Raw genomic sequence first — 25,608 nt, forward strand, 5'->3', positions numbered from 1 at the left:
CTCTATCTCTCTCCCCTCTCTCTATCTTTCTTTCTCTCCTATCTAGTGATAGGGGTGAAATGGGGGTGGGGGTGGGAATAAAGAGTGGAAAAAAGAAGAACCCACAAGCTACAAGCTACAAACCAAGAAGAAATTAGATTCAGAGATCTCCCCCTCTATCCTATTTCTCCTATCTTGTCAGGGAGGGAAAGGGAAAATAAGGAAAAAAGAACCCATAAAGTAGCAAAGACCAGCTACAAACCTGTCTCAGAATGGGGGAGGGGGAACTGTGTAGATGTGGATAGAAGAACTTGTCACATAGCCAGGTAAGTGTGGTGGTGCATGCCTTTAATTCCAGCACTGGGAGGCAGAGGCAGGCAGATCCCTGTGAGTTCAAGGCCAGCCTGGTCTATAAAGCGAGTTCAGGACAGCCAAGGCCACACAGAGAAACCCTGTTCACAAAACAAAACTTAAAAAAAAAAAAAAAACACTTGTCACACAAGCCTAATGACCTGAGTGCAGTCCCCACAACCTGAACAAAGGTGGAAGGAGGAAACTGAATTCCACAAAATTGTCTTCTGATCCTCCTGCTTCCACCTCCCAGTGCTAGGATTATAGCCCTTTGTCACCAGACTTACCTTCCCTAATCTTTAACACTGTATCTATGACTTCCACTCCTAAAGGGTAAAGAAGTTGATTAGCAAGCTAGAAGCTGGTTTGTTTGTTTTTGTTTGTGTTTTTTTTTTTTTTTTTTTTTTCATTCTTTGGCCATTGAATTAACTTCTGCTATTCGTATTCAACCTGTTAAGTCTTTTACTTCAAGAAGGATAACCCTGGATGGAGTCACTCTCAGGAAAGGGTTCCACAAGGTGTGTGGATAACAATGGCAACATCTTTTTCACAGGGACTTTTTGGATATTTGGGATTTGTTTTGTGTTATTGCTGTTTTAGCTTAGGTTGGGTTTTGTTTTTTGTTATTTGTTGAGATATATGCAAACATCTCACTGTGTGGCCTAGTCTGGTCTAGAACTCATTGAGATCCTCCTGTCTCAGCCTCCTGAATGCTAAGATTTCAGGCCTTCCATATCATGCCCAGCGGTGGACGAGACAAAGTAAAAAGACAGGAAAGTAATGGAAACACGAGAAAGGAAAGGAGCTCCTCCTCAATCTGGCATTTAGTTGAAGCGTCTCACCAGCTGACAATCAAATATTCCAGCTAGGCACATGCCTTTAATCCCAGCACTCTGAAGGCAGAGGCAGGCCTTTCTGAGTTGGAGGCCAGCCACCCTGATCTGCAGAGTGATTCCCAGGACAGCCAGAACTACACAGAAAAACCCTGTCTCAGGGAAAGGAAAAAAAAAAAATCCATATAGGAGGCTGGAAAAATGGCTCAGAGATAAGAGAACTAGCTGCTTCTCCAGAGGACCAAGTTCAATTCTCAGCCCTACATGGTAGCTCACAAACATTTGTAACTCTAGTTCCAGGAGACCCAATACCTTCTTTTGGCCTCCATAAGCACTCAGGACATATATGGTTCACAGACCTACATGCAGGCAGAATATAAATTTAAAATAAATTTTTAAGATGTTTTTTTTTAATTCCAGCTAGCTCAGTCAGTTGGGTTTGCCACACAGGAATGAGGACCTGAGGTTGGAAAGAGAGCTCACTAAAGTGGTTTGGTGCAGCATCGTTTTAAAGAAAGAAAATCTCAGTCGTTCAGTTTTACCGATAAAGACTCAGGAGCCAGATGAATGGCACTAGCTCAGAGATGATGTCTTAAATACCCTTCCACTCAGTGTCCCTTCTTTCTACTTCTTGTGTCTATCCATCCTACAGTCTTCCTCTCACTCTCTTTGGTTTCTATTCTCCATGTTCACTTTCAGATAGCTGGTTGCTTGCTCCGCCTCTTGACCTACAGTTAACTTTATTCAATCATGTTTACAGAAAGCTCTTCCATTGAAGGTGTGTGCTAGGGCTGAGCCTCACCACACCCACCTGTTTACAACAAACAGAAAATTCTTAGACTAAAGGGGTGTGCTAGCCAGGTGTGGTCATATAACCTGCAACAGTGCACTTCTTGCTATTCCGGGGGACCTGGGTTCAATTCTCACTATGTACCTCTGGCTCTCCTGGAACTCAGAGAACTGCCTGCCTCTGCCTCTAGAGTGGCTGGGATTAAAGGCAGGCACTACTATGCTCTGATAACTACATTCCTTTTAAGTTTAATACATTGTTTAGTTTACTTCTCACATTTCATACTGTTTTTAAGTAACAGTAAAACCACCCAAGGTTCTCAATTTGTATACTTATTATTTTAGTAACAGTTTTATACATTGACAATTTTGAGTCTCAAATATTTCTGGGAACACTCCCTATGTTCAAATATTCATTATCTTTTCTTTCTCTCTTAACTTTTTTCTTTTCTTTCTTTCTTTTTTTTTTTTTTTTTTGTACCCAGGGTCCACAGAGATCTGCCTGCCTCTGACTCCCATGCTGGAATTAAAGGGGTGCAACACTAGAGATAAGAAAGGCTTTTATCGCCAGCAAGGTGGCATACACCTGTAATCCCAGCGCTCAGGGAGGCAGAGGCAGGCAGATCTCTGTGAGTTCGAGGCCAACCAGGTCTACAAATAGAGTCCAGGACAGCCAAGGCTAAACAGAAAAACCCTGTCTTGAAAAAACAAAAAAGAAAGAAAGAAACAACGAATGAATGAATGAATGAATGAATGAATGAATGAATGAATGAATGAATGAATAATTAGGTGTGGGAGAATACACACAAACAAAAGACACACAGAAAAAGAAGGGAGGACTATATGAAGGAGCTTTGTCTTTCCTTGAGGGCTGGAGGTTTTAAGGGTCTTTGAAGGTGGTCTTCCCCCCTTTCACGTCGGTGGATAGGGCCACAGCTTTGAGGTAAACACATTCTGGTCTGGCCTTGAATTTGTTGGACCCATCCACAAGCAGGAGGTGTTAGTATTTATTTTAAAATGATGCCATGCGCACAACAGATATATGAAAGAGATTTGTTGGATAGAGGTGGAGAGAGAGAGAGGAAAAGGAAAAAGAGAGACATGGTGGGAGCCCCCCAGGAAAGGAGGTGAGGTGGAGAGAATGAGAGAGGAGAGTAGGAGAGGAAGGTAAGAGAGACACAAAGTAGCAGGTTGGTCCTTGTCTAGCTTGTGCATGCTGAACCCCGCCTGCCACACACCTGGTGTGTGACATCATAGGTTACTAGGCAACCCAGAAGCAGGCTGCCTATATGCTAACATTTCTCCCTTTTTCTATAAATAAAAAAGGACGTTGAACTCCTTCTTATGTAAGGTAAGTTAAAGTATGTAAATGTAGGTTCATTGGAAGCAGTTCTTGGTTGCCATGCAAGCGGTTAATAGAGAGAGAGAGAAAAAAAGTAATAGCAACAAAATGTCCAGATTACATGGTGAAGAGGAGGGGAAGCCCCTGCCCTGGAAAGTTCAGGGTAGAGGGTGGAGTTTGCCAGCCATGCCCAGCAGCAGATAGGGACTGAGGAATGCTGGGAGAACCTGGAGCTGTTGGTCCTGGGCCTGAAGCACACCGTTTTAGCCTTTTGTTGATAATAAGTGGATCTTGGGTGAAGAAATCAATCATCTTTAGCTGATTTCCTGCTGACACTAGGGCAGGGATAAGGAGGTCAAAAGGCTGAAATGCTGGCCAAGCCCAAGAAGAGTAGTCTGTTTTGATGTTGTCCAGGGTCTGTGAGAATACCGGTGACAGGGAGGGAAAGTACAGGTCCAGCCTCATGCAGTCTGTGAGGTCAGAGTAGAACACCTGTGGTAGCTGCTTTGGCGCTGTCATAGATGTAGAAAACACCTGGATCTGGCAGGATACTGGAACATATATATAGGCAGAAGACAAAGTCAAGTAGGTTATGGAGAAAATTTCTTTAGGTGTACATTTAGAACTTTTGGGAGAGCAAACGAGGTGGAAGGTTTGGATCAAAGAAGAGACTTGAAGGTGGGGACCTCCATTTACCTGAGGGAACCTCCATTTACCCAATCTCTGGCAGTAATTTAAAAGGTTTTATTTTGGATCTGTCATCTAAGGGAACTTGGGGCCAAGTTTGATTGCAGAGATCTATAAGCTTAGAGGCCCTTAAAGCAGGCATTAGGTGTAGAAATCTGAAATTTCCAGAAGACATCCCAGAGGAGAATCTGGACGAATGGACTATTCCCGTTGGGCAGGTAGGAGTCAGTGACCTGTCAAAGCGTCCCAAGAGCAAGGTTTGACTCAGTAGAGTAGTATGGTACAATCTATTCCAACAGCTCGTCAGCGTTGGCTGGAGACCAAGGGCACAGTTGCCCGTAGCAGACACAGTTTACCTAGCTAGGATTTCGTGGATGAGTGCAAGGGGAAGGAAGAGAAACCGTGCCGGCAGAGGGAAAATCTTACCTAGGGGGAGAAGACGGTCCTAGATGAAGGGTTTGGATATAGGTTGGCAAGAGCAGTAAGAAGCATTTGCCCCAACCAGAAGTGAAGCCTCACCAATCTGCTGTTAGGTGTAGGAATGTAGGGATTGGTACCCAGGAATTGATGCCAACCAGAAGTGAAAACTTACCGATCAGCCGGTGTTGGTGTTTCTTAGACCCTCAAACATTTATAACTTGGCGTTTACCAACCTTAAAACACTCTCTTAGACTCTCAAACATTTAGACTCTTCTAATTTGCATGAAACATTTTCTTAAGACTCTCAAACATTCATAACTTGCATTTAACAACCTTAAAACATTTTCTTAGTCCCTCAAACAACATTTTCTTAGAAGCTTCATAACTTAAACCTGTGTAGTTAGACCTTTGTATCTGGTTATTTGCCATGAGACTACTACGAACATTTATTGTTCTTTAGCTAAAGAGAGGGTAAAAAGTTACATCTGAGACCTGTTTCTTGAGTCTGGCAACAAAGCAGACTGTGTCTAGACCTGACAGTAGCAGCTCTAGGAGTGAGGCGTAACCCTCATATGAAGACTTATGGCTGCATCTGAAGACTGAGAAGGCACCTGAAGTTTCTCAAGACATAAGTTGGTAATATGTCTATGGGACCCAAGTGTGAGGTTAAAACAGACCTGCAATGTTACCCGGGGTTGCGCGAAGGCAGTGGAGGTCGCCGAATCTAGGAGCCATTTTTGAGCTCAAAGGCTGGAAGTGTCTGTGGCTCTTGTGCTGGTTGAGCCTCCATGGCTGGGCACAGAGGACAAGCCTGCGTGGGAGCATTCTGACTTCCGGAGGCCAGTCTGCCAGTAGGCAGTCATGGCTTGTTGAGGCAGCTGCGGGACCAGATCCCAGCTGCATTTGAAACAGTCACCTGGTGGAGCTGACTTTTGGTTATACACCAGCGGGATGGGGCATTGCAGACCTCTTGTTTTCTCTGTGGAAATGCTGACAGCCTCAAAGCAGCAAGGTCTGGAGCATAGTTTTGTGCTGTAGATGACCTATCAGGAAGACTCCTCCCTTATTATTTTTACCAACTCCTGCATGGTGACTCAGGGAATATCCTCAGCTGTTTAATTAAACAGTTTAATTAAGCTGTTTAATTAAGCAGTGAGACCATGTTTGCATCTGTAGGACTATAAATATATTTTAGGACATGTTAGAGAACTTGATCATCTATGATCATCTGTGAGATGACTGACTATTAACTTGCATTTATTAACCATTAAATATTAGGACTTTAGGATTTATATAAAAAGTCCATTTAAGATACTATAGATTAATAATATTACCATATTTAGAAAATAAGACCAAGCACATTTTAACCTTTTGATAGTAAAGATAATAGCACAAACACCAAGTTTTAACATAAACAAATAAATGCCTTTAAAATTAATAGATCTCAATTTAGAGTATCTTTGGAATTATACATATAGTTTAAGGGTATCTAGGCAAAATTTTTTATTTAGTAATCCCTGAGTTATAAGTTTTAAAACTAACAATAGAGTAAAACAGTATAAAGCAATTTCAAAATTACATTTGAATTTATTATACCAAACCTATCAACCAGAAAGCCTAGTGGTGAATCAGGATCACAGCCAGCTCATGGTGGGAGACACAGCATTTATTCACTAATTTAGAAATTGATAAAGACATAGGCAATTAGATGTACACTTTAAATTATTTAATTTGATTAGAACTTTATAACCTTGAAATTTCAGCATCATATAAAAATTATTTTGAACCAGGGTTGAATCATATATATATATATCATGTTGTAAAAATATAATTTTGAATTTAAAAAATCCATACCCATTTAAGATGAGACTGAGAGACCAAAAGACTAAAAATCAGCAACTATTAATATTTAAGGCCTAAACTAGGTGGGTGGAGAAGTCCAGTAATGCCCTGAGGAGAAGGACCACCTTACTGCATTCTTTTCTCACCCACTAGAGATACAGTTGCTAGGAAACTGGCCCATCCCCCTAGGGAGGGACACCAGGTCACTAATGGTTTGGGGATCTTCCTATAGCCAATCAATTCAAAATGTAGCATTTTGACCAATAGATGCTTGCCAGGCAGGAATTGCCCCTGCCTTGGGCATGGGAGGGACCAGAATCTTTAAATCACCCAACTAACCTGAACACGGCTCTCAGCTCTCACCGCTTCGGTGGTGGGGGGTGTGGGCCCAAGGTGCAGCTTGTAATGATTTATAATAGAAAGAACCTCATGTATTTACAGCGGAGTCTTGTTTATTCCTGGTCTTTTGGGGTTCGTGAACTGGGCAGAACAAGACTTGTTGCTGTCTTAGTCTAAAGGGAGACAAAATAAACAGATGATTAAAATTGTTCCTACCATGTAGTCACCTTAAAGTTTACAGTTTAATCATTTTTTTTAAAGATTTATTTTATGTGCAGGAGCATTGTTTTCGTGCACAGCAAAAGAGGGAATCAAATTCCATCACAGATGGTTGTGAGCCACCATGTGGTTGCTGGGAATTGAACACAGGTCCTCTGGAAGAACAGCCAGTGCTCTTAACCACTGAGCCATCTCTCCAGCGCCTTACAGTTTAATCTTAAAAAAAAATTTTGAGAGTATACAAAGAAACCAGAGAGTATTTTCATTTAGTGCGATAGCAGGCAGAGAGAGACAGGACTTTGAGAGAAAAGAGAAATAGAGAATCGTTTTTTATTGCCCTGATCGTTCTTAGTGTTACTCGATGTTACTGGCTATTGGACATTTGAGTAGGGAAAATATAGGCAGGCCAGAGGTTTTCCAAAGGGAAGCTATTCCTGTGAATGAGAAAGGGGAAATGGAAATGGACCGTGCAGCTAGTGGTTTGTCAACCAAATAGCACAGCAGGTGGGGAACCTCGGTGCCTGGTACCAGGGCTTTATCAGCAGTAAGGCTGAGTTCTCATAGAGGGAATCTCATCCGTGGGAAAGGATACAGGCGGATAGGCAGCTTTAGAGTGGAGGCAGGAAGGGCACAGTGGCCTTTTAGAGCCTATAAGAGACTACAGTTCTGCAGCTTCAAAAACAGTGGGACAGAAACAAGGTAGTGAAAGCAGCTGGCAGCAGGAAAACCACGTTTCTAATAACCAAGATGGCTGCTAATCATGTGACTGCCTTTGACTGCCCTTAGTTAAGATGGCGGTGAAGCCACATGCTTGCCCTTAGTGGAGATGCCAGTGAAGCCATGACTCTACCCTCTTTATCCCAAAATCCACATGGCGGCTAGCCATGAGTTGTGTTCCGCCACATGGCAGAAGGGGATTACAGGACCTGGGGCTTTGCTTATGGCATGTTAGTCCCTGCCCAGCAGCAGTTCTAAACTGTCCGTGAGTGGCACAGAAAAACCCTGCTCCACACATAAGCACGCAAGCGAGGCAGACATTTTAAAACACAAAGGTGGTAAAATTTAGAGCCATTTGAGGGCAGTTTTAAAACCCTCCATGCTGTGCGGGCAGGTCTAATAGTGAAGTCCAGTGCAAGCGAGCAATCATGAAAGACCAGAGCAGGTGAGGGTGAGAAAAAGATCTGTTGTATGTACATCTGAGCAGCCTTCAGAAACAGGACAGACGTGTGTGCTGGCAACGGCAGGCATAGACAAGCTAAGCCATCATGAAAGGAACAGAGATGAGGGTGCAAGGGAAAGATTTGTTGTGGGCGGGCATGTGAAGAGGGGTTCTAGCCTGTCTAAATATTGCTAGAAAAGCCCTGTCCATACGGGCCACCAAACGTTAGTATGTATTTTAAAATTATGCCACGCACACAATAGATATTATATGAAAGAGATTAATTGGATGGAGGTGGCGAGATAAAGAGGAAAGGAAAGAGAGGGGGGGACATGGTGCCCCCCCCCAAAAAAAGAAAGCCAGGTGGAAAGAGCAAGAGAGGAAGGTAAGAGAGGAGAGAGTAAGAGAGAGACTAAGTGTCCAGTCGCTCCTTTCATAGCTTGTGAATGTGAAGCTGAACCATGTCTGCCACATACCTGGTAGGTGACACGTGATGACATCTTAGGTTACTAGGCAACCCAGAAGCAGGCCGTCTATCCGCTAACAGGAGGCCCTTCAGTCAGAGAAAATGCCTGCCAGACCTTTGTTTTCAGCTGCCGGGCTTTTTGTCTTAGGTGAGGAGGATGAAGAGGAAACCAGCCATCTTGAAAACTCAAACCAGCCATCATTGAAAACTCAATGAGAGCTGGTACAGGCAGAATATGTATAAATAGTAAATACATAAATAAATCTTTTTCTTTTCTTTTTTTTTTTTTTTTTAAAGAGGCTCCTTTCTCTGCCATGTTGCTCTGATTCTGTTCAGAGATCTTACCATGCCTCTGGTGCTGAGGCCTGCATATTCCTACACCATGCTATTGTCCCTCTGTCTGTGATGTTAATTCCAGAAAAACAAACAAACAAACAAACAACCAATTCTAGTCATCACGGCCAGATCAATTAAAGCAAACGTTTTCTTGTATACAAAGACTGCCTCTTCCTAATAGCCAGGTTCAAGAGATCAACCTGTGGATGTAAGGAAGACAAGGCTTTTATTGCTGAGGAGTAGGGGGTTTTCAAGTGGAGGATTTGGCAGGCAAAATAGGAGGAGTTATAGCAGCAGAACATAAATATAACAAGTTAGTCAGAACAGCCTCCTGAAACAAAGACATGACTGCAAGGTGGTCATAACAACCCTTTAACAAAAGTAGGTGTTGGAGGTTGGTCTGATACATGTTACTGGCCCTCAAGATGTGGTTGCACCAATCCTTATTTTTTATACCTGCCTAAGACATACCTTATTGGTTGATTAAATGGCCTATACCTGGGCAGGGCAGAATAGGGTAGGCATGGCTAAGGTTCCTGGGCTAGGAGAGGACAGGAGAATCACAAGACAGATAGACAGGAAGAGAGAAGGAAGGAGGACACCACGATGGGTTAGGATGGGTTAGGTGGAGAAGGAACCACTTGGACCAAGAGGAAGGATTCCAATAATGGCATGAAAAGGCCCAAATGAAGAATACAAGCAAGTACCATGGAAATATGTAGGAAAGGTAGGCCAGATAGGGAAGATTAAGGTGAATGGCATTGGATGGGGGCTGGGAGATGGATGGTGAGGATATTGGGACAGTATAGGTGAAATATCTGTCTAGCCCAGGGTAATAAGGCAATTATAAAATCTAACGGGTGTCTGTGTTTTATTATTTGTGAGAGGGCGTTGAATAATACCACTGTGATCATCATAGGGCAAATAATAAACATTATAAAGCCCAACACTCACATTTTTTTATATTTACAACAACAGGTAGGGTTGCAAGATGGTTATAATAAGTTTTTGAAATAGTGACATGGTTGCTATTTCCTGGAACAGGGAGTAGAACCATTGTAGTTAAAGTTACAGGTGGGGCATAGCCCAATCCTTGAGAAATAGAGATTTAATCACAAGAATGAGCCTAGTTTGTCTATACTACAAAATGGCTTGTAAGCCTAAGATAGAGGCAGACTGATTCATCAGTGATAATAACTCTTTTAATAAGTTCCTGAGGGGCTGGAGAGACGGCTCAGCACTTAAGGGCATTTGCTGCTCTTCCAGAGAACCTTGGCTTGCTTCCTGGCACCCACAAGGCAACTGGCAATTGCCTGTAATTGCAATTTCAAGGAATCTAACTCTTCTGGTTTTACTGGGGACCAGGCATGCACATAGTACATAGACATACATACATGCAGGCAACACACACATTGTTGGTATAATGTTCTTGTGTAGTGTATACAATTTACCCTTGTTCATTCACATGCTGACTCCTCTACCCCACTATATAGTTTCAATCCTGACATTGCACTGTGATGCTTTGTGTAAACATGCCACCATTTGTTCTCTGTGTTGCCAATAAAACAACCAGCCAATGCTGAGCAATGGAGAGAACAGGGTGGGACATCCTGGTCCAGAGGGGAGGAGAAAGAAGTGAGTGGGAGGAGGGGTGGAGAGGAGAGATCTGAGAGAGGAGAGACTCCAGAAGCACCAGGAGAGATGAACCAACCGAACCTAAGATATGACTAAAAAGCAAGTATAATGTGGGAAATCTGAATGGGAGGAAGCTATGCAGGCTTGGAGGTTTTAGGATGGAGTAATTATTGCCTAGCATTGTGCTCTAGGTTAATTAAATAAATCTTAGTCTCTGTGTGATGATTGGGTATACAGGTAGTTTAGGAATAACAGCTATTTAATTAAAAGAAAAATCAATAATAAATATTAATAATCAGCAACAACACATAAAATAATTTTTAAAAATAATAGACTTGTTAGTCTCTGGTAATCTATCTGGTGTCTCTTTGAGTCCCATCCACCATTTCCCCAATTCCCCACCACATTCAGAACCCCTTTTCACCAAGTCAGTCCTGGGGAATCAAATTTGCACTTAACGTCAAATCCCTTTACCTGCCTGTTATTTTGTCATCTTGTTTGTCTGAGGTAGGGTGTCTCTGTGTAGCCCTGGCTGTCCTGGAACCCACTCTGTAGATCAGGCTGGTCTCAAACTCAGATCAGTCTGTCTCTGCCTCCTGAGTGCTGGGATCAAAGGCGAGTGCCACCACTGCTCGCTCTTGTTTCTTTTTCAGTGTTGAGTTTTGAATGTTCTTGTGTGTGTTCAGGTGCACATATGTGTAGGTGTGTAGGCTTATGTGTGTACATGTGTCTGGAAGGTAGAGGACAATGTGGGCATTATCCATGCACTGCTCCCCTCGTGTTTTGAGATAGTGTTTCTCATTGGCATGGAGTTCAGCAGGTATGCTGGTCAGACTGGCCCATGAGCCTCAGACGCTTGCCTGTCTCATCCTCCATCACTGTTAGCAACCACATCTCACTTTTTATGTGGATTCTGAGGACTAAGCTCAGGTCCTCCTGGGCATGAGATGGTTCAGTGGTTAAAGGCTCATACTGTTAGTCCTGACTAGCTGAGTTCCATCCCCAGGACCCCACGGTGGAAGGAAAGTACCAACTCCGGCACATGCACTTGTCCTCTGACCTATTCCCGTGCACCATGGCAAGAGGACCCCTACCCCTGATAAGTAATAAACTAAGGTCTTCAGAAAAAAAACAGAAAACAAAACAAAAAAACAATGGAAGTTGATTGGTAGGTGTATAAGTATTCATTTCTCTATTCCCTCTACTTTTTCTTGGTTATTTTATTTCTTGAGATAGTCCCATGTATCCCAGGCTGTCCTTAAACCTCTGATCTTCCTGTGTCTCCTAAGTGCCATGATTGCATGCTACACCATCATTGTACACATGATTAACTTTACTGTTCCGGGAGACTTAGCCTAGGTCCTCATGCATGCTAGAAACGCACTCTACCCTACACCTGAGTCCTGTGTTTGATTTTTTTTTTTTTTTTTTTTTTTTTTAGGGCTGCTTAGTGGTTAAGAGCACTTACTGCTTTTACAGAGGACAAGGGATCAGTTCCCAGCATCTACATAGGACAGCTCACAACCACCTATGATTCCAGTTCCAGGAGATCTGATACCCTCTTTTAACCACCATGGCCACCTGCATACACTTGTTGCCTGTACAGTCACATATGTACATACATGTATACACATAAAACAATTTTGAAATTTTTATTATTTTTAACAATGTGTAGGTCTGTACGCTTGTATGTGGGTATGTGCATGTAAGTGCATGTGACAGCAGGCATCTGATATCCTGGAGATGGAGTTACAAATGAGTATAAGCTTCTGGATGTGCTAAGAACCAAACTTGGGTCCTCTGGAAGAGCATCAAGTGCTCTCAACCACTGAGCCATCTCTTCAGCTCCCCTGTGTTTTATATATTTAAAACAAACAACAAAAACTGCGAATGTTTGAAAGGCATTACGTTTACAACAACTACAGATCCAGACCAGTAAGTTTACAGAAGAATAAACCAAAACAAAGCCATGGAACAGCATTACTACTCCAAAAACTACAGAAAACGAGGCCGGGTAGCAGCCACATGGAGTCCTAGTCTCAGGAGTCAGAGGCCGGAGGACCCTTGAAGGCCGGGCTAACTTGGACTACAAAGTAACATTATGTTTGGGTTTTGTTTGTTTCTGTAAGGCCAGGTAGAGTGGGGTAGACCTATAATCCCAGTCCTTGGAAGATGGAAGCAAGATCAGGACTGGAAGGTCCACCTCAGCTACATAGTGAGTTGAAAGCCGGTCTGGGCTGTATGAGACTCTGGCTCAATTAAAAAAAAAAGGGGGGGGGGAATAGAAGACACTTAAGCATATGTCTTATCATTTTGATATGAACTTTATTTCAGAATAATAAATGATCCTCTGAGGTGTGAAGTTTTCCATACAGAATTAGACTAATGAAAATGTACTAATAGTGTCAGGAAATCACGGTTTTGTAATCCCAAGTCAAAGGATCATCAGTGGATGGAAAAACAACTTGGTGGAAAGTTTATGGCTATCACCATCTGAAACTGGAAGGAGCCTGGGGCCTGACATGTGCAGGGGAGAACTATCCAGTCAGGGATATCTATCCTCTGTGGAACAGGCGAAAAATAAGTCACACATTGTGTTGTTACTGAAATATGAGAGCAATTCATTATAGAAGTTAGTTTACTATCAAAGTATACCATTTATACACATCAAAACACGTAAAAGCACAGAATCATATATATATATATACACATTCACGCACACACACAGATAAACACATATACAAATATATTTAAAGATACCTTTCCTAACATACATTGACAAGTTTGAGTGTATATGTATGTCCGAGAGAAGATAGAGACTAGGGATCAGGAAATAAAAAAGAGGGTCTAGTATCGACGATAATTAACCACTAAGGAATAAAATCTATTTAAGGAGGAGACATGTGTGTGCTTCCCAGGGAGAACCAAGGTTAGTCTTCTGGGAGTGTAATTACCTCTGCCTGGAGGAGCAGGCACACACAGTGGCACTGGAGAGGAGAAACTGTCAAGGGCCCTGCCTGCAGAAACATTCCACCCTGGTCACAAGTGCTACAGGCTTTAAAAAGCCTAGGATTTTCTCTCAAGTCTCATTCCTTTTCTGAGGCTGGCCTCAAACTTACAGCCTGCCTTCCCCAACCCCATGAGAGCTAGGATTGCCAGCATGTGCCAACATGTGCCAGCATGCCCAGCCTAACTGGGCTTTAAGCCACTGAGTTTATGGTAATTCATTATGTCAGCAGCAGCAAATCAATATTACTACCTGATCTCCTAGGAGAATAAAAACAGAGTAGCTGAGGGAGTGAAGTGGGGAGCCATAGATTTCCTGGAAGGCCTTACAGTCACATTGACCATCATTCTACATTGGTTTACTTGTTACCTGTCTGAAGTTAGCAAATTTCTAAGCAACAATATGTTGGTAACAGTGAGTTGTTTCTAGGATTAAGAATTAAACAATGTTTTTAAATGCTAATGTATAAACCAGCTTAATTTTCTTTCTATGCATTATATTGGCTTGTAGGCTTATACACATTCATTATTCTTTGAACGTGTAAAACTGAATATTCAGCAAGTACCTAGCACCATGCCCACAATGAACTTGTGTTTGCTGTAACCCTAAATATTGCTAACTGAAACTGCCACCAGCTTCCATTCACCCAAATGTTTACCCTCACCACCAACTCCCTGCTCCCACCAAGTACACACCCTAACACCTGATCTCTCCCATTGCCTCATGTTGCCGGACAGATGGAATCAGACTGGCCAGACCCGTCTTTGCCCTCCCGGGCTACCATCTTTGAATTATGAGTTCTGAGGACAGCCCCAGAACATTCGGACAGCAGTGTGCTTCCTCTGTCCAAACTTTCACCCTGTTCTATCCCATTCTTGTCTCTCTGCATCTCTCCCCTCTCCCATTTCACAGAGTTCCCAAACAGCGCCTACCTATAGTTCCTAAAAGTCCATGCTAACAGAACAGCCAGGCATCAACCAGGCAACCTGGAAGCAGGTAGGAAGGACTGGGGATATATTTATTTTGGCTCATAAACTCCTCAGATGTTGGAGTCTGAAGGTAGTAAAACAGAATGCCCAAGCTGGGCAGTGGTGGCACATGTCTTTAATCCCAGCACCCGGGAGGTAGAGGCAGGCAGATCTCTGTGAGTTTGAGCTTGGCCTGGTCTACAAAGTGAGTCCAGGATAGCCAGGGCTACACAGAGAAACCCTGTCTTGAAAAACTAAAAAAAAAAAAAAACAAAAAACAAAAAACCAAACAACAAACAGAAACAACAGGATACCCAAAGCCAAGTGTGGTAGCTTACACTTGTTATTCCAGTACTCAGAAGCTGAGGCAGGAGGATTTCTCACCTGTTCCAGGGCCATCCTGGGCTACATAGTGAGTCCCAGGTCAACACTGGCTATAAAATACGATGCTTTCTAAAAATCAATCGTTAAAAACAATAACAACTCTGAACACAGTGATACACACCTTTAATCCCAGTACTTGGTAGGCAGAAGCAGGCTGATCTTTGTGAGTTTGAAGCTAGCCTTGTATTACAATGTGAGTTCCAGAACAACCAGGGTTGTGTTTAGAGACCCCGTCTCAAAAATAAAGCGAAAAGTCTGGAGTCTCAAAATCATCCCAACCATATCTCCAGCCCAACACTTTCTCTTTTGTTTTTAAGAGTTATTTATGTATATAAGTGCTCTATCTGCATGTACACCTGCATTCCAAAAGAGGGCAGCAGATCCTAATAGAGATGGTTGTGAGCCACCATGGGGTTGCTGGGAAGTGAACTCAGGACCAATGGAAGAACACACAGTGCTCTTAACCACTGAGCCATCTCTCCAGACCCAACCCAACACTTTCAAATCATTCCTAAACCTGTGGTACACCTTCACTTCTGCAAGGTCAGCTGCTTGGTTTTCCTAATTTCACCCCATCCTGCTTCTAATCTCCAGCTCTAGCTCCACAGTGCTAACCTCCAACCCATGCCTTTTTCCTTTCCACAGGGGCGGGGGGTGGGGGGAAGGTTCGCCCTGGGCTTTCCTATTTGATGTCTAGATCAGCAAGCCCTTCACCTAGTCCGGTTGAATCCCTGTAAAGACTCAATTGCTTCTTTAGGGGTAGGGTGGGTGGATGATTGTTATGAGTGAATGTGTGTGTGGGGAAGGGGCGCCTCATGTGGTCAGCTGGCCTTGAACTTGCTATGTAGCTGAAGATGACTTTGAACTCCTGCTCTGTATGCAGCTGTCAAGTTCTGGGATTGCAGGCCAAAGTGTGGGCCACCATACCCAGGTAGGTCTCAAATCTTACGAGAAAACGTTTTCAGTTCCTTTGGGCTTTGGGGTGTTAACTGGTCAGTATGTCTAAAGATGGAGCTGTGGGTTTCAGGCACTCTAACATGGCCTTTGCCACAATTTCACAACAGGTAGAACTGGGCAAATCTATGCCATCTCTAGGCCTAATCCTCTGTGCACTAAGAGGGATGGTCTCCTGAAAGGCTGGACTGAATTACATTTAAACTTGGAGATTTCACCCAGCAACTCCGGGCAATACTGCATTATGGCCACAAGGAGGCAGGCAGCCTTTTCAGCTCAGACGTTTATACTGGGAAGAAATGAGCCTCAAAAAAAAAAAAAAAAAAAAAGGAATACAGTAGCTTCAAAGACAAAAGGTACTGGTTGTGCAAGGGAGCACTGTGGATTGGCTCAGACTGAGACAGGGTATTTGAAATTCCAAATCCCAGAGCTATGGAGAGCCTGAGCTCCAGGGCAACGAACAGATTAAGGAGACCCAGCCACCTGAAGTCATTGTAGGAATAGTGATGACCACTACCACTTTAAGGCAGGGGACAAGAGGGTCTTTAGAAGAGCCAGAGGCTGGGGATTTGGTGGTTGCAAAACAACTGTTGCGGCATTGGGGCCGGGAGACAGGAAAGTAGACGTAACTTGACTGCCTTCCCTTTCCCCAACATGGAATTTCTGAAAAACAGAAAATGGCTGTTATTCTGGGATTTGGGCAAGACTCCAACTCAGGAGGGCCCACTAAACAAAGATAACACTTTCCCCCTCCAGGAATCCAATTTCAGGGCTCTGGAAAGACAGGGCAGTTACCTGGGACCCAAAGGGCTAATCTATTTCTAGTTTTTTGTTTGTTTGTTTGTTTATTTATTTATCGAGACAGAGTTTCTCTGTGTAGCCTTGGCTGTCCCGGACTCACTCTGTAGACCCGACTAGCCTCAAATTCAGAGAGATCCACCTGCCTCTTCCTCCCAGAGTGCTAGGATTACAGGCGTGCCTCACCATGCCCAGCTTTCATTCTGGTTTCTTTGTTTTTTTAAGACTGGGTCTCACTATGTATATAGCCTTGGTTGGCCTAGAACTCACAGAGATCCACCTGTCTCTGCTTCCTGAGTGTTGGGACTAAATGTATGTACCAGGTATGGTGGTGCATACATTTGTCCAGGTATTAATCACAGCCTTTGCCCTCTGCCTCTTCCTTGAGCCTCAGAATGGCAGTTTCCTAGATTTTCTTCCTTGGTATAATTAGCTAGGACCTTGGGATACAACCTTAGAGCAAGTCCTGATTATCCCTCAAGTCCAGGAGTCAGTTAGGGGCTTGCCTAAAGAAGGACTTTTCATAGCCTCTTCGCCCTAATGAGGTCCAGGAACCAAAGGGCCTCAGTGTTTTCCTGTCACACTCCCTCCATTGTAGCTCAGACAAAGGGATTCCTTGTGTCTCAACTTCAGGCAAGCATCCTTATGACCAAATAGTGGAAGAATGGCCAGGATGAAGGAAGGGTAAGTAAACACAGGGACAGAAAGGACTAAGATCATCCCCCTATCCCAGAGTGTGTCCAGAGCCCGAAACCTTTACTCTCCTTACTCCTAAACGACAGAGGCACATATTTTAAAAATGCAGAGGCCTAGCTGGACGTGGTCACGCCCGGCCCAGGCCCAGGGCCAGATAGGGGTCTGTAGTAAAGTAAGCCAAGCAGATCTGAGAGCCTGGTGGAGGCCTCTGAGTTTCTTACTTGGTAAGAAACAGGGATTTAGTCACAGGTGAAGCCTTGAAAACACCATGTTTGGAAAGTAAGAACTTGATAAAAACAGCACAGACATATGTGTTCCCTCTCACATTAAGTGAAACCTGTATACAGACCTATCAAACACCAACCAGGACTGGTACAGAGGAAGCACTTTTCCTGAATTATGACAAGAAATGACATCACTAAGAAGGCAGAAAATGGTTGCTCTCTCAACTCCAAAAGGGCCAATCCATGCAGGTTTGGCCCTGACTGTCCTTTCTCAATTCTCCATTTTTTTTTTTTTAAGAAGCATCCCAGACTCCTAGGCATTGGATGAGACAATTATTCCCTCTTCTATAGTGATATCTTAGAGGTCCTAAATTCCATAAAACTCACCTCACTGGGGAGGGGCATGGAGATACCCTTCCCTCAGGAGCCACAGGTGAGGCCTCTAGAGCCAACATCTCTATGGAAATAGCTCTAGGGACCCAATAATTGAGGGGTGAATGCAGAGGCTCCCCAGGGACCAAAGAGATAGGCCAGACTTTCACGTTAACTGATTACAGTACAGCCTCTGTCTAGTGTGAGTTGAGGGAAAACTGACGGAGACTTGGGCCAAAAGTTGAAAGAGCCACAAAGTACAAATGGGTAGGAAAGTCTTTACAAGAAGGTCACATCATCCTGGCACTGTTCCCAGTACCAATGAGCCTCAAAGCCCTGCTTCGAATTGTCATCCTCTGGTGGCTCAGGTGGTCCAACTCGGAGTTCGTCCCCTGGGAGCTTCCATGTAGCTGTTAAGCTCCCTAGCTTGCTGGATGTCATGTCCACATCAGTCCTGGCCCTGTCTTCACTGGGTATAACCTTTGCCCAGCCAATCTCAGGACAGGAAGGCCCAGGGAGCCCTTGTTCATCCAGCTCTCTGGGGGCCACAGTGTCCAAGAAGCTGCCAATAGAAACGCTATCCAGGCGGTCAGTTAAACTGGTATCTGGCAGGCTGTCCCAACTGCCCCGCCTTGAGCGGCCTGGGCTTCCACCTGTCAGACTATACTGGCTGCTATTGAGGCTGCTGCAATGGCTGGTCAGTGTTCCCCGTTCTTCCAACAGCCAGCGAACTGCCTCGATACCTTCATTCAATGCCACCAGCTGCTGCAGGATCTTCACGTCGATAGCTCGAAGGTAAGCCTGAAGAAGTGCAGAAAGAAGTTAGCTCCAGGTTCTACGCTATGCGTTTCCCAGGTGTCTCCCTAACCTTGTGGTCCAGCCAGCTACGCTTCACTTTCACATGGAAAAAGAAATTTAAAAAAAGGTCTGAAAGATGGGCTTTAGAGCAGAGACTCCAGTTTAAATTCTCAGATGGGGCTTGAGTAGGCTGGAGATACAGCTCAATGAAGAATAAACTTGCCTCTTAGCATGTGTGAAATCCTGGGTTCCATCCCTAGCACCAAACAAAAACCAACTTTCCAGCCAGGTGGTGGTGGTGCATGCCTTTAATGCCATCATTCAGGAGGCAGAGGCAGGAGAATTTTTGTGAATTCAGCCTAGAACTTTCAAAAAAAGTTCCAGAACAACCAGAGAAACCCTGTCTTGAAAAATAACCCCCCCTCAAAAAACAAAAAACAAAAACAAAAACAAAAAACCAACTTTCTTACTGATTAACTATGTGATGATAAGTAGGTGTTTGTTTTTCTTTGACTGAAAAACAAGACTGAATCGTTCACTTCACAGCATGGAGAAGGATTTTGAAATGGCGTTGGGTATACACTTTCTACAGTGGGGCGTCAGTAGATGTTAAATATGAAACTATGCCGCTAAGGGGCTGTGGATGTGGCTTGGTGGGGAGAACACTTGCCTAGCATCCCCTAAGCCCTGAGTCCGAAGCTAGCACCAGCCAGATGAACTAGATGCGGTGATGCACACTCAGGAGGTGGAAGCAAGAGGATCAGAAGTTCAAGGTCATACTGAACTACATTGGCAGTTCAAGACCAGCCTGGGCTTCATGAGACCCTGTTTCAAAATTAATGAAATAATAAAACAAGGTTGAGTGTGCTGGTTCATGCATGTAGCTCTAGCACTTAATTAAGAGGCAAAGGAAACCCTTGGGGGGCAGTAGAATTTCTGTGAGTTCAAGGCCAGCCTGGTTACAAAGTGAGTTCCAAGTCACCCAAGACTACACAGTGAAACCCTGTCTCCTATGCTCAAGCTACATCCTGTGTGTCTCATTCTCCTTCTGCTGCCTGTGGACCGAGATACAGAATTCTCAGCTACTTCTCTAGCGCCATGTCTGCCTATGTGCCACCATGTTTCCTGCTGTGATGTAATGGACCAAACTTCTGAACTATAAGCCAGCCCCAATTAAATGTTTTCCTTTCTAAGAGTTGACATGATCACGGTGTCTCTTCACAACAATAGAAACCCTAACTAAGACGCTGGGCTTCAAACTTCCTATTCAAGGTAAACTATTAGACCCATCCAGATTCACTAGTATGACTTAGAAGGCAAAGGACAGCTATACAGTGTTAGCTGGGGAACAGTCTGGGCCAAAAGGAGATGGGAGCTGAGGAATCAAGTGGGCACTAACTTGGTTCCCTGCTCCCTGAAGACTGGGTGACAAGGCTTGAGGGAAGAAGGGCGGGGCAGAGCTCAGGGCCAGAATCCCACTGGCTTGGGGTTTGGGGCTATTACTCCCGGAAGTAAGAGTGAACTACAGTGTAACCTCCAGGGTCCCTCCCAGCTCAAGTGTACTAGGTTAGCCTTTCCCAAGCCCAAGTCTGAACCTGACTCAGTGGTTTGTAGTGCTCTGACAGAATGAAATCTGAACACATCAGCAGTTTGTCATAACCCTTGTCTGTCTCTCCAGCTTCAAGTCCAATATACTTCTTTGTGAATCAAGATCCTGCCACAACATTTATTGCTGTTTTGAGACACTTCTCACGATGTACCCCTGGCTGGCCTGGAACTCACTATGTATGCAGGCTGGCCTCAAACTCACAGATCTGTTTGCCCTTGCCTTGTCCTGGAAGTAAAGAAGTGTGTCAACACCACCGGGCACAGTGGCACACCTGTAATCCCAGCACTCAGGGAGGCAGGGGCAGGCGGGTCTCTGAGTTCGAGGCCAGGCTGGTCTACAAAGACAGTCCAAGACGGCCAAGGCCACACAGAGAAACCCTGTCTCGAAAAAACCAAAAAAAAAAAAAAAAAAAAGAAAGAAAGAAAAAAGAAAAAGAAAAAAAGTGTGTCATCCACACACTGGTACAGTATTGCTTTTAAGTTTAGGTTTATTTATTTTAACTTTTAACCAAATTAACAAATTCGTATAGAAATGGGTGTGGTAGCACGAGGATTTTTGTTTTTGAGACAGGGTTTCTCTTGTGTAGCCTTGGCTGTCCTGACTTTATCTGTAGACCAGAGTGGCTTTTTTTTTTTTTTTATAGAGATCTGCCTGTCCCTGCCTCTCAGAGTACTGGGATTACAGGCATGTGCCACTGTGCCCATCCCAAAAGGTATTTTTTAAAAAGGACTTAGAGGGCCAGCAAGGTGGCTTAGCAGGTAAGAGTACCTGCCTCTGCCTCTGCTAGGATTAAAGGTGTGTGCTACAATGCCTGGCTTCACTTGCTGCTCTTGAAGAAGACCTGGGTTCAGTTCCCAGCACCAACATGGTGTCATCACAATCGTTAACTCCAGGGGATATGAAGTCCTCTGATGACGTCTGCAGGCACCCGTCATGCATGTGCTCCACACACACACTAACAGCAAAACACTCAAACATAGAAAAAAATGTTTATAATTTTTTTAAAATTCCATATGACAAATGGTAGAGAAAACAACTGCTACAGAAAATTGTACATACCTGGAGGGCCATAACCCAAACCCAGATGAAAGACGTGAGCTAAGACGGGTTAGGCTGGGCTTGAGCAGACAGTGGACAGAAGCATTCCAGCCAGAGAATGCACTTTCCTCCAATTCAAAACATCGAACACCTGACACCACACCCCCCAGGTCAGCTCTTCTGGGAGGCAGGCCCTCATTCCAACATTTTTCCCTTGAACTTCTGATCCTGCTGCCTTACCTCCAGTGGACTGGGGTTACAGGCATGTCCTGCCACACCCAGTTTTGTGTTATTGCTCAAGATTTAACTCAGGGCTTTCTGCATGCAAGGCAAGCCAAGCACATTCCTAGCCCCCAACAAAATTTCTCCTCCTGTACAAGCCTGTACTGTCTCCTCTTTCCCCACCCCAGGTCATCAGCTCCCTAAGAGCAGTTCCTTTTGTTCAATTTTGTGATTCTCTTGCCTTCATTATCTGATCTCTCTGGTGGTCCTCAAGACTCAAGAGGCTTAGTTGTACTGTGTTGCTTAGGAAACCAACCTGAGCACCGGATTCTTTAATCCTGCAACAGTGGGATCCCCTAACTGTGACGACACCATCTCCCAGAATAGAAGCAGAAGGCTTTCTCGACAGAAAAAGAAACACTCATTTCACGCCATCTCTTTGGAAACAGAGCAGAAGATAAACAGAAGCGGCCCAATGCTTTTCCCTGGAGGCTCCCTACTCTTCCACACATGTAGATCAGACTCTGCCCAGCCCAAGTGCCCTGAGTAGGACACTCTTGGCTCAACCCAAATCAAACCTCAGGTTAAAAGCTTGAAGACCAAGTTCTAGATCGCTGGTAACTGACTGTTGGGATTAACTATTATCACTAAAAATAAAAGCTCTTAACAGGCGTCTCGTTCCACAATTACCCCCTCACTTCCTCCACCAAAGGGTAAAAAGGCCTAAGGACAGGACCCTAAGATCAAAAAACACATCAGAAGCAAATACCAGATTTGAACCCATGCCTTCCCTCCATTCCTTGCCTAACACTTTTCTGAAGTCTGCTGTGCGGAGGTGGCTTCTCATAGCAACAGCTATGGGTGGCCCGGGAGGTCATCATTGTCTGCGTTCCCACACATCTCAGAGTCTGGCTCTTTACTCAGCTTCTGAGGAGGGAAACAAAGCAAGAGTGGGAAGCCAAAAGCAGGGCTGACCTTGGCCTGAAGGGCAGGCCTCTGCTGCTATGTGAGGACAGCAGGGAGAGGGACAACTGAAGGACAGTCCTCAGAGGGCTTTGGTCAGTCCTGCCTTCCTGGCCTCAAATCTGCCCCACCCTTCAGTAAAACCAATGGGTAGAACAGAATCTGAGAAGAAATCAATGCTGTCCTGGCCTTTGGGGGTAGAAAGAAGCCTGACAGGAATCTTCTTCCCCTTCTGGTACACTGTTCATGGGAAGCCTCAAACCCCAGGCCTGAAGGGCCAAAAGTTAAAAAAGATGAAACCAGAAGTTAAATGTACTCCCTTAAGGTTTATAAAGAACTAAAGTCAGAGGTCAGGCCTGCCTCCAGACTCCCTGTATGAGAAGGAAGCCCATGGGCGTTTGGAACTTTCCTCATGAAATGTGCTTAACGGCCCTGGTATAAAGCGGGTCTTCATGATGAATGTGGTCAGATGATTTGGGCTCAAATCTTGACTTTACTTTTTTGAGAGACCTTGGGCAACTGCTTAACTTCTCTCTGCCTCAATTCTTTCATCTATGAAATACCACTAATCTAGCTGAGCGTGAAGGGGGCATCGTAGGACGTGGTGGCACAGCTCTGTTACAGGGCACTCCCCTAGCACGGGCAAGCCCTAGGTTCAATCTCAGCACCTCCACAGGGGGATAAGTTTAGAGAGGTGGCTCAGCAGGCAAGAGCACATGGTTCTTTTGGTTTGGTTTTTATTGGTTTTTCTTTTCTTTTTAAGATCCAGAGAGGCTCAGACGGTTGTGAGCCACCGTGTGGTTGCTGGGAACTGAACTGAGACCCTCTGGAAGAGCAGACAGTGCTGCTCTTAACCTCTGAGAGCCATCTCTCCGGCTCTGTTGTTTGCTGTTTTAAGCTAGTGTTTCTCTGTGTAGCCCTGGCTGTCCTGGAACTCACTCTGTAGACCAGGCTGGCCTTGAACTCAGTGGTCCCCCTGCCTCTGCTAAGGCTGGGATTAAATTAAAGACATGTGACACCACCAGCAAGAGCACTTGTTCTCACACAGAACCCATACTAGGTTCCCAGCACCCCCACAGTGGCTCACAACCATTTATAACTCCAGTTCCAAGGGATTTAAGGCTCTCTCTGACCTCTATGCGCAACAGCATGCATGTGGTACACATACATACACACTGGCAAAATATTCCTACACAAAAAGTTTCTTAAAATTCTTAAAAAGGAAAAATATCATATACCACATATATCAGGCTGGGTGGTAGCATGTGGCTTATATTCTGAGTATTATTTAATTTCCACGTAGGTATGGTAGCATGTGCCCATAATCTCAGCACTCAAGAGGAATATGAGTTTGAGGCCAGCCTGAGCTACATAGTGAGCCTATGTCTCAAAAAAAAAAAATTAAAAATTAAAAATAATAAAACAACTTAGCTTTTAAGGACAAACTAGTAAGCTCTCTCTATGCCTGGGGAAGTCTGTACAACGAGGCAAACCAGGCTTCTTTCAGAGGTAAGTGTAGCTACAGCCCTGCTCTGAGAATGTGGCACTCAGCGACAACCTTCAAGGCCAAGTACACACCTGGCCTTCCTATCCTGACTGCAGGGATCCTCTCCAACCACTCACCACAGGAGGCTTTCCTAGCCTCTCACCACAAAATGAAAGCCCTGGTCTGGCTTTCAGAGGTTCCCTGCTCTTCCATCCACCCTCCCAGATCTTCTTGACACCGGTTGTTCACACAGTGGGGCCTCAGGAAGACTTAACTCACTGTCACTGTGGGCTTCTGGTCCTGAGCCAACGACTAGCTGGCAAATCCTTAGTTCTCCAGAACTGGCTGGGAAGTGGTGGCAGGTGGAATTCATCTCTTTCACCGGAACCAGGGCCCCGGGGGAGCCCGCTGGGGCCCGGCTGCCCTTTTGGCTCAAAATCTAGACCAACAAACAGTTCCAGGGAAGGGCGGGGTGTGCCTCTGTTTCCTCCCCTTCTCTCCAAGAAGGTAAAGGTGAGACCCTGGGAGTCTGAAAGAAGACTTGAGTACCAGGTGAAGGACCAACTAAAACAGTGTTGCTACTGTTTCTATAAAGGTCTCAGAACGTTTAATACCGTGATGGTGCGATGCTCACGAAAGGGACGTGGTTTTAGTGTGCCCCAGTGTAGGCAGTTTCTAGCATGAATTACCTCACACACACACACACACACCCCCGAATCCTGACCTGAACACCTTGGGGCCTTAGGAACCAAACCTTTCCCCTGTTTTCCAGAGGAAGGGGAAGGAAAGAAAACGGTTGCATTATAGGGCTCTGAGGAAATTGGGGACCCCATGGGAAGAATTTGCACTGTATGTACTAAGTTTGTGTGTGTGTGTGTGTGGTGTGTGTGTGCCGCTTAACCCTCCTCCCGATTATTGGGCAGGGAAAACTTCCAAAAGCTATGCCTCCTCCTCCCAGTTCTCAGGACCTATCAAGCTTTCACTCACCCTTGAGAGCCAAATACTGTAACTCCGCTTTCAACCCAGGACTGATCTAGGAAGGACCCTCCTCTCCAGCCTAACTCCGGGAACCTGAGCCGGTCCCTACAAACGGCCCTACACAGAGAACCCGCACCCCGTCCCCGTGGCCTGTAGCACCCACACTCACCAGTTCCATCCTCAGCGCCATGATCTTGTCCCCAAGGCCGTGGCCCGTGCTGGGCGCCCCCGGGAGCAGCACGTCCCCGGAGCTTCCCAGCTCCCACTCGCCTCGAAGCCCGCGGAGCAGCCCTTCGGGGGTCTTCCTGCCCACCTTGCCCTCCACGTCTCGCAAGTCAGGAGTCTGGGACTCCACGGTCCCCTCCATGTGGCCCCAAGCCAGAACAGGACTGGGCGACCGGACGCCGGTGTCCGGTTTTCTAAGGTCCTCGGTTCTCTGCGGCGAACGCGGAGCTAAACCGGTGGGTCCCCGCCCGCGCCGCGCAGGGGGCAGGAGGAGGGTGCCGTAACGCTCAGAAAAGCCGCGCAGTTGTGTGGGGTGGGGGAAGAGCGATACCGGCCGGTGCGCACACAACTTCTAGCCCTGGATGGCGAGCGACTGGGCTAGATTTGGAACTGAAGATCTTAAAAAAAAAGAGAGAGAGAGATCAGTTCCTTCTCCCTCCGTTGGCACTAGCTAGGCACATAGCAGGAAGCTAATAAATGCTTGAGGAA

At 45.1% G+C, this 25,608-nt stretch overlaps 1 protein-coding gene across 1 annotated transcript; it reads right to left on the minus strand.

Moving 5' to 3' along the window:
- Positions 1–16,084: 16,084 nt before the first annotated feature.
- Positions 16,085–25,316, minus strand: Lurap1 (leucine rich adaptor protein 1). Its single transcript, XM_055618512.1, has 2 exons — positions 25,064–25,316; positions 16,085–18,601 (listed from the first exon to the last, which is right to left on the minus strand). The coding sequence occupies exons 1-2, from the start codon at positions 25,259–25,261 to the stop codon at positions 18,080–18,082; spliced, it is 720 nt and encodes a 239-aa protein (XP_055474487.1). The 5' UTR covers positions 25,262–25,316; the 3' UTR covers positions 16,085–18,079.
- Positions 25,317–25,608: the final 292 nt, after the last annotated feature.

Source organism: Psammomys obesus, unplaced genomic scaffold (genome assembly GCF_907164565.1).
Source record: "Psammomys obesus unplaced genomic scaffold, mPsaObe1.curated_primary_1811, whole genome shotgun sequence".
NCBI classification, from domain to species: domain Eukaryota; kingdom Metazoa; phylum Chordata; class Mammalia; order Rodentia; family Muridae; genus Psammomys; species Psammomys obesus.

What these genes read in the sequence shown, in the direction of transcription:
- Lurap1 (XM_055618512.1), bottom strand. Translation starts at nt 25,261, where the DNA reads ATGGAGGGGACCGTGGAGTCCCAGACTCCTGACTTGCGAGACGTGGAG. An exon ending in TGGCGCTGAGGATGGAACTG is followed by an intron (nt 18,602 to 25,063) that starts GTGAGTGTGGGT and finishes GCACTTCTTCAG; the next exon opens with GCTTACCTTCGAGCTATCGA.